This window comes from Doryrhamphus excisus, chromosome 16 (genome assembly GCF_030265055.1).
Source record: "Doryrhamphus excisus isolate RoL2022-K1 chromosome 16, RoL_Dexc_1.0, whole genome shotgun sequence".
NCBI classification, from domain to species: Eukaryota; Metazoa; Chordata; class Actinopteri; order Syngnathiformes; family Syngnathidae; genus Doryrhamphus; species Doryrhamphus excisus.
The window spans coordinates 5,479,520-5,492,442 of record NC_080481.1 but is presented as its reverse complement, the minus strand read 5'-3'; the positions used below and the strand labels follow the sequence as shown (position 1 = coordinate 5,492,442).

General features: G+C 44.6%; 1 protein-coding gene across 4 annotated transcripts in view; it reads left to right on the top strand.

The window, feature by feature from the left end:
* The window catches only part of LOC131104841 (plexin-A2-like), a 178,669-nt gene extending 167,330 nt beyond the window's left edge, over positions 1-11,339 (top strand). For all 4 annotated transcript variants that reach the window (XM_058052407.1, XM_058052404.1, XM_058052405.1 and 1 more), the window contains exons 27-32: positions 4,290-4,389; positions 6,152-6,342; positions 6,465-6,634; positions 6,730-6,942; positions 7,240-7,390; positions 8,815-11,339. In XM_058052407.1, the coding sequence (XP_057908390.1) occupies positions 4,290-4,389; positions 6,152-6,342; positions 6,465-6,634; positions 6,730-6,942; positions 7,240-7,390; positions 8,815-8,910 (921 nt within the window). In that variant the 3' untranslated portion in view covers positions 8,911-11,339. The remainder of the gene's footprint in view (positions 1-4,289; positions 4,390-6,151; positions 6,343-6,464; positions 6,635-6,729; positions 6,943-7,239; positions 7,391-8,814) is intronic.
* Positions 11,340-12,923: the final 1,584 nt, after the last annotated feature.

The window sequence follows — 12,923 nt, the reverse complement described above, 5'->3', positions numbered from 1 at the left end:
ATCTCTTATATTTATATATAAGACACAACTCAGCTCCATCTCAGCTGTCACATGTGCATTTTAGCAGTATCATCTTTTTTTTTCGTTGATTTATTTAGCGAATATCTCAAATATTATATAATCTCTTTTTGTAATATTAGGTCTGTATTCCCGCCCATAATATTGACACTTTTTCCTGAACCTCTGTTAGGACGTGATGTTTCAACTCTACACTACTTAAATGACAGGATTTTGCCTCATAATATTAGACGTTTATTCATTTATGTCACATGATGGCTTTTTTCTCTTCATATCTGGACTTCTTTGGAGATCATAGCTGTTTTTTTCAGTCTCTGCTGTTATTGGCTTTTTCATTTTCCACAGATTTATTTGGGTGAATTTTCTTTCTGTAAGATTCTGATGTTTTTGCCGTAATATTTGGAATTCATTTCCATCATATTTTTTCAGTTTCTGCTATTGTTGTCATTTTAAATATGCGACTAAAACAACATCTTTTTGTCTCATCATATTAAATAGAATAGTCCTTTATTGTCACTGTAACGAAATTGTGACGCTATCCTCATAAAATTCCAACTTTTTCCCATAATATTACAATGTTATATTTGTAAAACTGCAACTATTTATTTTTTTAGTATTTTGACAAAAATTCTGGTAGTTTTTTTTTTCCATTTCAGCTGATGTTTTTATTATTTTTAATTTTCCAGCTATTTTAACTTTCTTTTTGTACATTTTGTTTATGTGGAATTATTCCCACAATATTTTGACTTTATTTCCATGATATGAGGCTCAGAGTTAAACAAAATACACAAGCAGCCTGGGGAACCGCCCTCCGATCCTCTCGGCCCGCTCTAATAAACCAACAGCGTTGGACCTCCCACGCCATTAGCTTCCGTCGGCTGAGCTGTTAGGCTTCTCCGGCACAGAGGCAGCGAGCGGCAGAGATGGCTCCTCGCGATAAAGAGGAAATGATTGAAGGCGAGCTCGCCGGCGTCCTTCAGGGATAATCCAGTGTGGGCGCGATAGTGGGCTGCTGTGATAAGACGCAATGGGGGACGCCTGAGATAACGCCTTCCATTAGACCCGGTGGACGTCTTCCCTGCCTCATCCTCGGACTTACCCTGTCCCCCTCAGAGTGGAGATCCACCTTTCTTGGACCTGGCCCTCAGATCATGATGCTAATCCCGCACCCCCCAGTGAACATGTGACCTTTCACCTTCCTTTACCTTCCCGTCTATTGGAAGATGAAATAAAGCCTTTTTGGATTGGAACTGAGACGGTTTAAAAGTACGCCATCAGTACACCGTAATGCTGCACTTAATGCTGTTACTCCAACGTAACAGACGGTATATACTATTTCATATTCATCACATACAACAACGTAGAGTCTGGACAGGTTAGCAACACCAGCTAGCTATGTAATGCTACAGTGCTAACATTGCATTCACATTTGAATAGACACATCGTGATAGGTTAGCACATTCGCTGACGAAAACAGAATGATCAAACTTAGAGCTCCCATGTGTCATATAAATGCCCTACTATACTATTTTAAGATGTGTAGTGAAGCCTGCTTTTTTATTTTTACAAAGCTCCTATGTGAAGTGGAGCTATTGAACTATTTACAGGAGACGCAAATTCAATCCCACCCTCGGCCATCTCTGTGTGGAGTTTTCATGCGTGGGTTTTACTCTGGTTTCCTCCCCCATTCCAAAAACATGCTAGGTTAATTGGCCACTCCAAATTGTCCATAGGTATGAATGTGAGTGTGAATGGTTGTTTGTCTATATGTGCCCTGTGATTGGCTGGCCACCAGTCCAGGGTGGACCCCACCTCTCGCCCCAAGACAGCTGGGATAGGCTCCAGCACCCCTCGCTTACCCTTGTTAGGATAAGTGGTAGAAAATGAATGAATGAATGAACATTTGGAATCGAACCATGAGATTAATCTTTATTGATCTTGTCACTTATACAGAAGTACAAGCATGTATACAACATGTGATGCAGTGGGACAAGGGGGTGGACGGCACAGGATGATTGGCCGTCGAAGGAGGGGGAGAAAGGGGAACAACAAGAGGAGAGGGGAGGGGAAAAAATGCAATTCCAAACTAAACTCCTAAAACGAAGGAGCACAGTGTGGAACTGTTAAAAAAAAAAAACCTTGCCATACATTTGCACAAGTAAACACATTTTTACACAACATGAACACAAAACTAGCGTCCTTCTGCAGCAAACTCTTGGGAGAACTTGTCACAACATGCCCTCGGTTAGCGAGTAGCCATGTGTCAATAGACCAGGTTATCCCGGTCCATTCTGGTCTCCCAATCGATCCAACTGCCTTTGCAAAGCCGAAATCTTCAAGATGGCTTCCTTGTTGTGATTCATATCACCGTCAGAGTGGGAACAACTTTACCCACAATATCAGTCATGACGGGCAGCTGTGGGCCAAGTCCATCGGCTGCCTCCATCTTACGAATTCTGCGATATTGTAATGATCGCGCCCTCCTATAGACGTAACGAGGCTACAACGCAAACAAGAAGGTCGCGGGGGGAGCGGATATCAGCTGTAAGAAAAAGGAAACACTGTCGAAAATGCTCGTTTGCCTCCACAACGTCAGTTTAATGACTCCAAACAAACCCGCATAGCATCCCCTCCCAACCTAACAAACTTACTAAACTTCCCACCGGCCAACAAAGACAACCATGAATCACCAACTTCATCCCGAATGTTTAACCCCCACCCCGAAAGTGTCCCAAAGTTCCCCTAAGAGTCAAAGTTAGTCCTCAAGACGGAGGTGAAAGCCGCAGTTCCACTCACGGACGTGCATCCACCTGGCGTTAATCCCTGGGTCGCAACCTTGCGTAAAGTCCAAAAGCTCAAGCATGAAAGAAGGGAAAAGGAAATCCCATCAGATGGTCGCTTGACAGATTTGGCCCTCGTAGCTCAAACGCCGGTTCTCAGGATCCCGTCGGCGTGTGACGTCACTACCTTTTTTTTTCCACCAACCACCGCGGTGCCAGATGAGCCTTCTTAAATACGCGCCTGTCTTCTCCCCGCAGTAGCTCTTTGCTGATGATGAGGATGAATGACAACAATGATGACGTACGACATACTACGTATATATGGCGTATATATGGCATGTGTACAACTTTTGTCATTGTTCCCCTGGACCTACACCATGACAGCAGTTTTCCTACAGCTGAGTCTTGTAATATAGTGACTCGCTTACGGACCCCACTACCGCTGCTGATGGACTTCTGTGGCCATGACAATACACCGAGGCATTGCCCAATCCAATCAGCAACAGACATGTTAGCATGGTTCCCAAGAGGTAGACATCTTCCATGTCCTCCACGGAAAGAATGGCCGGGCATGTGACCTTCTACTGACCTTCTACTTCCCCAACTGTCCATCAAACCCATCAGGACAGACAGGTTCCCCCAAACCTGAGCTTGTCGTTTGCGTGGAGAGACCAGTTGATCAATTCCCTGATTTAGGTTTTGGAGAGGATCTTAAAAGTATGAGAGGGGACTCAACGAGACGTAGGAAGCAAAGCAGAGAAGATCCTAAGGGAGGAGAGGAGAGGAAAAAGATGCGACTGCCTTCTTTGAGAGCCAGAGAGCTTGTTGTCCAACAAAACGTAACCTTCTGCAGGCTCCACTGCCTTCCTCCTTCCTGTTGTGTGATTTTTCCGCCCTCGTGATCCCTGCCGAGCTCCTATCAAAGCATTTCTGCCACCATGTGGCCGCTTTTATGGCTCAAAATTTATTTTATGGCTTAAAAGAAGTGAAAAGTCCCTGAGTGTATAGTTGCGTCGTTGCGTCATCACGTCCTTTTGCCTTTTGCGCACAAAAATGTAAATAAATAGTTGGGATCAGACCTTTTGGTTCCTGAAAACCTTCTAAGTACGTATCTGGTACTGAATGACTTCATAGGGAATCTGTAAGAATTTGGGCCATCGTTTGGAATGCGATGGATTTTAACGCTGAAATGAAAAAGGCGATGTCTTCCCTTGGCCCGTCTCCTGCTTGGGAAGTGGTCCCAAGTCGTGAGCGGACATGACAGCAGGGAGTATGTTTGGATTATTCCCTGTCTCTTATGTAATGTCTGCTTGTACATGTGCAGCATTACTTATTCATAAAGACATCAGAGGGTATTATTAAATGATGACCCCCCTTGCAGTCTATTACAAGTCTGAAGTGAAATAATCAAATGTTAACTGGATAAACTGCATGAGCCACGTGGGGGGGGGCCTCAGAGCACGTTGGTGATGTTTGTGTTCCGTCCGTCAGGTGTCGGATCGCTGCGTGGTGGCGCTGGTGCCCAAACAGACGTCGTCCTACAACATCCCGCCTTCAGCCAGCATATCGCGCTCCTCCATCAGCCGATACGGTAAGTCAGCGATCAGCTTCGTCCGCTCAGTGACACTTTTAGCAGGACACGGATCTCTGCATGGCTTAACACACCCTTGGCTCAGTCTCTAGCATACAGAACATACATACTAAAATGCTGAATCGTGAAAGTGCGCGAATCCACGATATTACCAACATAGGGTGAATGAGAATGCGGAAAAAAGTAGCCTATTTTATTATTTTTTAGTTTTATTTTAGTTTTATTCCATTCCATCATATTCATTTTATTGTTATATTATTTAGTACTAGTAGGTTTTTTTTTTGTAATTACAATTATTTTTGCTTTTAAAAATGTATGTATTAGTACATTTTTTTCATTCATTCATTAATTTTCTGCCGCTTATCCTCTCAAGGGTCGCGGGGGTGCTGGAGCCTATCCCAGCTGAGTACTAGTAGTTTTTTTTGCAATTACAATTATTTTTGCTTTTAAATTCATGTTTGATTAATTTTTTTCATTTGATTTATAATTTTTTTAAATATTTTTAACCAAACATCTTATTTTTATGATTTAGTTCTATTTATTGTTATGTATTTCCTTTAAATTGTAATGTAATTTACTTTTATTAATACAAATTATTCATTCATTCAATCATTTTCCACCTCTTTTTAATTAATTAATTTGGAGTGGCCAATTAACCTAGCATGTTTTTGGAATGAGGGAGGAAACCGGAGTACCTGGAGAAAACCCACACATGCACGGGGAGAACATGAGACATGAGAAACTCCACACAGAGATGGCCAAGGCAATCACAGGGCACATATAGACAAACAACCATTCCCACCCACATTCATACCTATGGACAATTTGGAGTCACCAATTAACCTAGCATGTTTTTCGAATGTGGGAGGAATAATACAAATTAATTAATTTAAAAAATAATTACTTTAAAATAATTTAATTTAAAAAATATTAATTAACTGAAACAATTATTTAATTGAATTAATATTTAATTAGACTTTTTTATAAATTTTTTGGACCACAAATTTGCAGTTTTATGAAAATCCTTTGTAATGCGAATAAAATAATCCATTCTTGTGTCAAAACTGTCACTCCATAAAAAAATAAAAAATAGTAGTAACAGTAAGGTAATTAAAAAGAAGTCAACCTTTCTATAAAAGGTACAAAAAGGAGGTCATATTTCAAATTGCTCTTTTGCATTGTATCATTTTTCCTTCTCCCAAGTGTAAAAGGAACATCTGAAGGAAAACAGGATTTAGTAGCTGATATGCGCCTATGAAGCCATGTGAGAGAGATCTCCCTCATCCGAGATCCTCAGATCTGCCCCCGTCCTCCAGGGGACCCCGACCAGTGCCGGGAGATGCTGGCTAATTAGCTGCGTGTTAGCGCTGAGGAGCGAGCGGGCGTCGGTGTGACAGCGGAGTTGATGCGCTGAGGGACGAGGGAGGCCTTTGGGTGCATTACTGTGGTTTTGGAGAAGGAGTGATAATGTTAGCCTTTTAAGCTAGTCACCATGTACGACTATGTCAGTAAGAATGCTAACGTCACTAAGATCAAATCCAAACAAAAATCTTGTACTTTTGTACTTGTACTTGTAATCTTGTACTTGAATCTTGTACTTCTGAACCATTCCATTTCTGACTTGGAGGGCTACTTCCTGGTTCATGAAAGACGCAACAGTTGGAGGTTCTCTGACATTCCCTGCCTTGTCCGTGCTCTGACAAAGCGAAGCGAAACAATCCCTGAAATCGGCTAAGATAGATTCTTTTTTTTTTGGCCTTAGATTCTTCCTTCCGCTACACCGGCAGTCCAGATAGCCTCCGGTCCCGCGCCCCCATGATCACGCCCGACCTTGAGAGCGGCGTAAAGGTGTGGCACTTGGTCAAGAACCACGAGCACGGAGACCAGAAGGAAGGAGACCGAGGCAGCAAGATGGTCTCTGAGATCTACCTGACCAGGCTGCTCGCCACCAAGGTACGACTACGTTCGCCACAACGAGAAAAACCTCAAAGATCTGGGGAACGCCGGAAAACGCACGGCCAAAAAATCATGGGTGGTGTTGTGACCGAGACTGCGTGTTCTTCCTCTCTGCTCAGGGAACGCTCCAGAAATTTGTGGATGACCTGTTTGAGACGTTGTTCAGCACCGTCCACCGAGGCAGCACGCTGCCGCTGGCCATCAAGTACATGTTCGACTTCCTGGACGAGCAGGCCGACAAACACGGCATTCACGACACCGACGTACGTCACACGTGGAAGAGCAACTGGTAAGAGGCCGAGCGTTCAAACTGGTCTGGTGTTGTCTCTGGGAATATGAATATTCTGGCTGAGCCTGGTCCGTCCTCATTCTCTGTGTCTCCAGCCTTCCGCTGCGTTTCTGGGTGAACGTGATCAAGAACCCTCAGTTTGTGTTTGACATCCACAAGAGCAGCATCACGGACGCCTGCCTGTCTGTGGTCGCTCAGACATTCATGGATTCTTGCTCCACTTCGGAGCACCGCCTGGGCAAAGACTCGCCGTCCAATAAGCTGCTCTACGCTAAAGACATCCCCAACTACAAGAGCTGGGTGGAGAGGTAAGACGTCATAGGAGAACATCCGTTCTTCATTCTGGCTCCGGGAGCCACATTCACTTGGTCGGCACCAGTGAATGCCCACACTTTTTACCCTGGGAACCATTTTGGGTCCATTCGATGCCCAGACGGAGCCCGTATTGTCCTGCAATCTGGACACACTTTCATGCTTTACTCACGTCCAATGTGATGCATCTTTGCGTCTTTTGCATTGTGCGACTGGGAGCGACATCGTAACGCTTCCCAAAGATCATTTCGAGTGAGTGATGCAATGACAAGGCAGTCCCCACTGTCCCTCAGGTACTACGCCGACATCAACCGGCTGCCGGCCATCAGCGACCAGGACATGAACGCCTACTTGGCGGAGCAGGCCAGGCTGCACTCCAGCGAGTTCAACATGCTGAGCGCTCTCAACGAGATCTACTCCTACATCAGCAAGTACAGCGAGGAGGTGGGTGCTGGTCTCCCTGGATGGCTGATGCCAGTAGGACTCTGTGGCTTTAGGATTTAGGCGACCTAGGCGACTTTAGAGACTTTAGAGACTTTAGAGACTTTAGAGACTTGGGGGTGGTAATGGGGAATGATGGGGGTGTGGGGGGGTTGCTGTTTCGATTTGAAGGTGAAATCCATTTGCTTTAGGTGGAGAATGCTCTTTGAACACAATATTATGGATAAATACATTGAACCAGACAGTTTCCTTGGTTTCAAAAATATTATCAAGGAATATATCAATTATTACATTTGATGTTTCCCTGCATGTATGAATATAATATATACGTATAGTTTATTTTTATTATTATTATATCATCCTCTTGAATAAAATGCATGTATTAATATATGAGCACAATACAAAGCAAATCTGAACAATAACATTTATAAAAATATGTATTTATTATTAATGGTTTCTTATCTATTTAAATAAAATACAATATGCTAAATTTTTAATGATTTTTTTCCTTTGGGACAATAAACACCATGGATAATTATTTTCATATTCATAAAGTATGTATGTATTATTATTATTATTTTATTTTAATTTTTTATTTTATTATTATTATTATATCCATTCCAGGGAATAAATAGTAAATAAATGAATAGTAAATAATAATTAATGTAATTATTATTATAATAATGTAATGATTGAATACAGGACAATATGTGTGTTAAGATTAGATCTATAATATTAGAATAAATGAAAATACATTTTAAAAGTATTAAAATATTTATGATGAATGTTTTACTCATTTTTGTAAAATGTGGTTGTAATTATTGAGGTGAATTATTGAGTGACATATTTTTGTGTGATATCATGATTCCTTTTAAAATATTTGATTTGCTGCTTGTTGGGAGGTGATGGCCAACCAAATGACCAAAGATGGCTCCCTAACAGTCGCACGTTGGACCAGTGGTTAGCATGTAGGCCACACAGACCCGGCCACCAGTCCAGGGTGGACCCCGCCTCTTACCCAAAGACAGCTGGGATAGGCTCCAGCATAGCCCCATCCCAGTGAGGATAAGCGGCATAGAAAAGAGATGGAGGGTTCCTTAACGGCCCCCCCTGTCGGTGAGGAAACGCATCAGCTTTGATCACACGATGAAGGCCAGCGTTCATCCTCACCTGCTCTGTTCTTCCACCCTTGGCTCAGTCTGTAAGCCGGCTGACGTAGATTCCTCCTGACAGGCAGGAAGAGAGACGAGAGAACCAAACACGGCGCTCGTCTGAAGCCCACGTTTGAACCTGGACCAACTGTCACGGTTACACGACAGGCCCCAGAGATCAAACGCCAGCGGCTGATAGACAAATATTCCTCCACGGCAGAGACAAAGGCAAACAGCTGACAGCGTTCATGACTTCATTGTGTTGTTGCTCCCCAGATCACGGCGGCCTTGGAGCAGGACGACCACGCCAGGAAACAGCGTCTGGCCTACAAGGTGGAGCAGCTCATCGGTGCCATGTCCCTGGAGAGTTGAGGGCGGGTGTGCGAGGGCAGGGACTGCTGCGGATCCTTTCCAGATCTTGCAATACGGGATCGCGTTAGTTGGCGTCCCGAAAGCCGTCCATCGTGGCACATGACCCCTGAGGTTCTAAACGAGGATGGCGCGTCAGCATGGAAGGACTTATTTATTTATTGATGTTGTTTCTCGGGACAATAGTGTGTGTGCGTGTGGGACAAACGTTGAGGAGATCTCACGCTGGACTGCTGCATTCAGATTTTATTTTTGTACTTTTATTTTTGACCTTTGATTCGCAAGCACCGAGGATTCCCAAGGATTCCCAAGGATTCTCAAGGATTCCCAAGGATTCCCAAGGATTCCCAAGGATTCCCAAGGATTCCCAAGGATTCCCAAGGATTCTGGTGCTCTCCTTCGAATGGAAGCAGGACAAAAGATGAAAGGAAAGGGACGGAGGCGGCGAGCAAGCAAGGAGACATCGACCAGTCCACTCGGCGAACCCTGACGAGGCCGCCTGTTAATGTAGCAGCGTCGATGAAGTGAATGTAGAGAACCTCCGGGACGTTTTGCGGAGCTCGCCAAGAGCTTCCCAGACCTCCAAAGCACTTCCCTGGACCACCAAAATCCTCAGTTTTATCGCATCCTTTTGCTTCTTCTGCAAGCACATGCGTTCACCATCCATCCGTCAGCCAAGCGATCGATCCAAGTGCCAACACGTCGAGTCAGCCAGTCGCAGTGTTCGATGGGACCGCCACCGATGTCTTGGTCGACCGAGTGCCAAAATCGGTTTATGCTTTACAAGTGGAGAGTCGAGCACGCAGAGGTGACGCCACGGTACGAAACCAGACATGGACAGTCGCATGACAGCGAGCTTCCAATCAGTTTGTGGATTTTGTCTTCTCAGCATTCCAGTACTATATTGTCCGAGAATAACGCCGGAATCAGATTCACCTCTGGGTTTAATGTCCTAAACTGCAGTTCTTCTTCAGTGTTCTTCAGGACTTCTGGAGTTGGGAGGACTTCTTACTGCCAAAATGGGAGGTAACAAAATACTTCTGGAAGACAAATGCGCTTTGCAAAAACAGGACATCATGGAAAACCCTATTCCTACCTCCAAGTACCTCCAAACTCAACATTAAATCCCAGCCAAACTCCAACCCTCCACCTGCATAAACCTTACCTTGATGCCAGCCCCATCCCTAGTGCTGAACCCAACACCAGAAACACCAAACCCAGGCTTACACCATCACCGACTCCAGCCTCAACACCAACATCAACCCTAACCCCGGCCCTAGCAGCACCCTAACCCCAGCCCTAGCAGCACCCTAACCCCAGCCCTAGCAGCAAACAAAACCTTGACCTCACCAGAACCCTGTCCCCAACTGTAAGCCTGACCCCAGCTTTAACAACAAGACAAGTTGTAATCCCACCCCCAACCCCAACATCTAGAACCCTGAAGAGCACCACCTTCATAGCGGTCTCATAGCATAGCAGCAGGGTCCGCGGTTTGACCCGTCTCTGGACAGACCACCCTTCTGGGTGGGGTTTTTTTTTGGCGACTCCCACTTTTCAACGACAGTGTCTTCCCAAGCTCGGCGCCTAAGTATTGTATCCTCGTCATACCTCACGTTGCTTTCACAGAAACCAGACCTGAATGCCTTCTTCCCCTCGTCAAGGAATGGAAATGTTTGCCTCAGTTTACGCTCAAGCTTTTCATTCTCATTTCATTCTCCTCCTGTTTCCGCCTTTTTACTTCCTGCTTGGCTGCTTTGTTTTTAGTTGCACTGGTGCGTCCATGAGGGCACGTCTTCAAGCATCTCAACGTCTTTTTGTCGATGCTGGAGATCCTTTGTTTCATTCTTCCTTCTTGTGTTTTATTCTTCCTTCTTGTGTTTTATTCTTCCTTCTTGTGTTTTATTCCTCCTTCTTGTGTTTTATCCTTCCTTCTTGTGTTTTATTCTTCCTTCATGATCCCACAGCCCAGCCTCCATCTGTTTCTCTGTCTTACCGTTTCTTTTTCTGGCTCGCGTCTTTCCGTCCACCAAACAAGACATCTTTTACTGTATGTGCAGAGGGATCAATGTACCCCCCCGCCGCCCCCCGCCCCCCGCTCCCCAGTAGGAAACAAGTATCCACACCTTGTACAAAAAACCTTTGTAGACACTGGACTCCTGTAAGATAATAATAATAATAATGATTAGTGACGATGATGATAAGAATTGCTGTCTGTCTTTGTTATTTTATATTCAAAAAGTCTTGTGAAAATTGTAAGAAAATGGAGGTATTTAACTTGTTTTCTTGGTTTTTTTTATTTGGATTGATTTTGTTTTGGTATGATAATATATTATTGTGTACTTATTGTAAATATGAAGCACACCTATTTTGCAAGCCAAGGATTGACTTTGTACCATTGTTATATATGAATAAACTTTGCTGGTTTAAAAGTGCATTCGCATCCTTCCATCGTGTCCAGGGTCTCTGCAGCCAGGGGGGGGCCTGATCTGGCCTCTGGGACGGGGTGGGGGTGAGGGGTAGGGATAAAACTGGGACTAAGATCACAGGGTTTTGTTTGGGTTAGAGTCGGGGCTTGGTTTAGAGTTAAGGCCAGGGTGAGCTGCCTCAGTGGGACGACTTGGCCCAAAACGACAAAATGCCAAAAGAGAATTCTCAACGGGAAATGGACCAGTCCAGAAAGTGGCTTTTGTGTGCAACCGAGACACTACCACAACCTCCTGGACCCAAGAACTGACCCCTCTGAAAAGTGACACTCTGCCATTCTTCACCCCACATGAGTTGTCGGAGGTTTACTCCACCTGAAAGACCAGAAGGTTGCAGATAACATGACCTGAAAAATAATATATTTCAGCAGGAAAATTGCCCCCCACCCCCCTGAAAAGTGGGGCTTCTTGCCATCTGTGGGTCTTAACGGGACCCTTGAAGAGATGTGGGAGGATCCCCCGCCTCCCAGACCAGGGCGGTGTTTCATTTAAGCAACCTGAAATAAAAAACCTTTTCAAATTCAGATGTGCTCCTTTGAATTAGTTTTTGTGACAAAATGTGAGCAAAAGGCCCAAAACTTACCCCTTTGAAAAGTGGGGCATCTTGCCATTTTAGGGTCTTGATGGGAGCCCCCCCCCCCCAGATGAGTTTTTCCAAACCCCTTTGATTAAAAGGTACTCCCATTCAAGTGAAGTAAAAAAAATGACGGGGACTTGCAACACAGATGAAAATTGGCGCCTCTGAAACGTGATGCTTCTTGCCATGTTGGGAATTGAACCCCTCTCAAAAGTGGCGCCTTCAGATGCACGTGGTTCTTCCTGCTGGACAGCTTTACAGGGGGGCTAAACAGCGTACCCGCCTCGGCTTGTCCTAAAAGACACAAGAGGCTGTCAGCGAACCTGCCGGCGCCGCCTCATTAGCATATGGGGTCAGCAGAATGAGTCCGAGCGAGACGGCGTCATGGTCGCCCAAGGAAAGGTCACGAGAGCGCGGCAGAGAAAAAATGGCTGTCAGCAAATGTCAATGGGAAAAGTTAGTCGAAAGGACTAAAAGGCATTTTTTGGAACAGATAACACGAGGAAACAGGAAACTATCGTGGGGGGCGGAAGGGGGGGGGCAACATCATGAGGACAACTGCCTCACTTCCCTAACGGACCGGCTGGTTTGCATATGCAGATGTTCATTAAGTGTTGCCACCGCGGCCCCCCCCGGCTGATAAAAGATAATCACCCCCGTTTACTTCATAACCTAAGAAACCATATTGGTAGTTTTTTTTTACATATTCAAATTATTAACAAGTATTTTATTGAACATGAACATTAATGAAACTTCACCATTTTACCCAATTAGCATTAAGTTAGCATCGTTTGCAAACATGACATTTTGATGGTGCCAGCCAAGATGAGCTAACTCGCAGCTCAGCTTCCTTTCCGAGTGACGCCATGGGGGTGACGCCTCTCAGCTAAAGCGGAGTAAACGCTACTCCAAGTAGGTTGACTTGGTTCAGTCCATTTTTCTATCCAAGTCGTCGT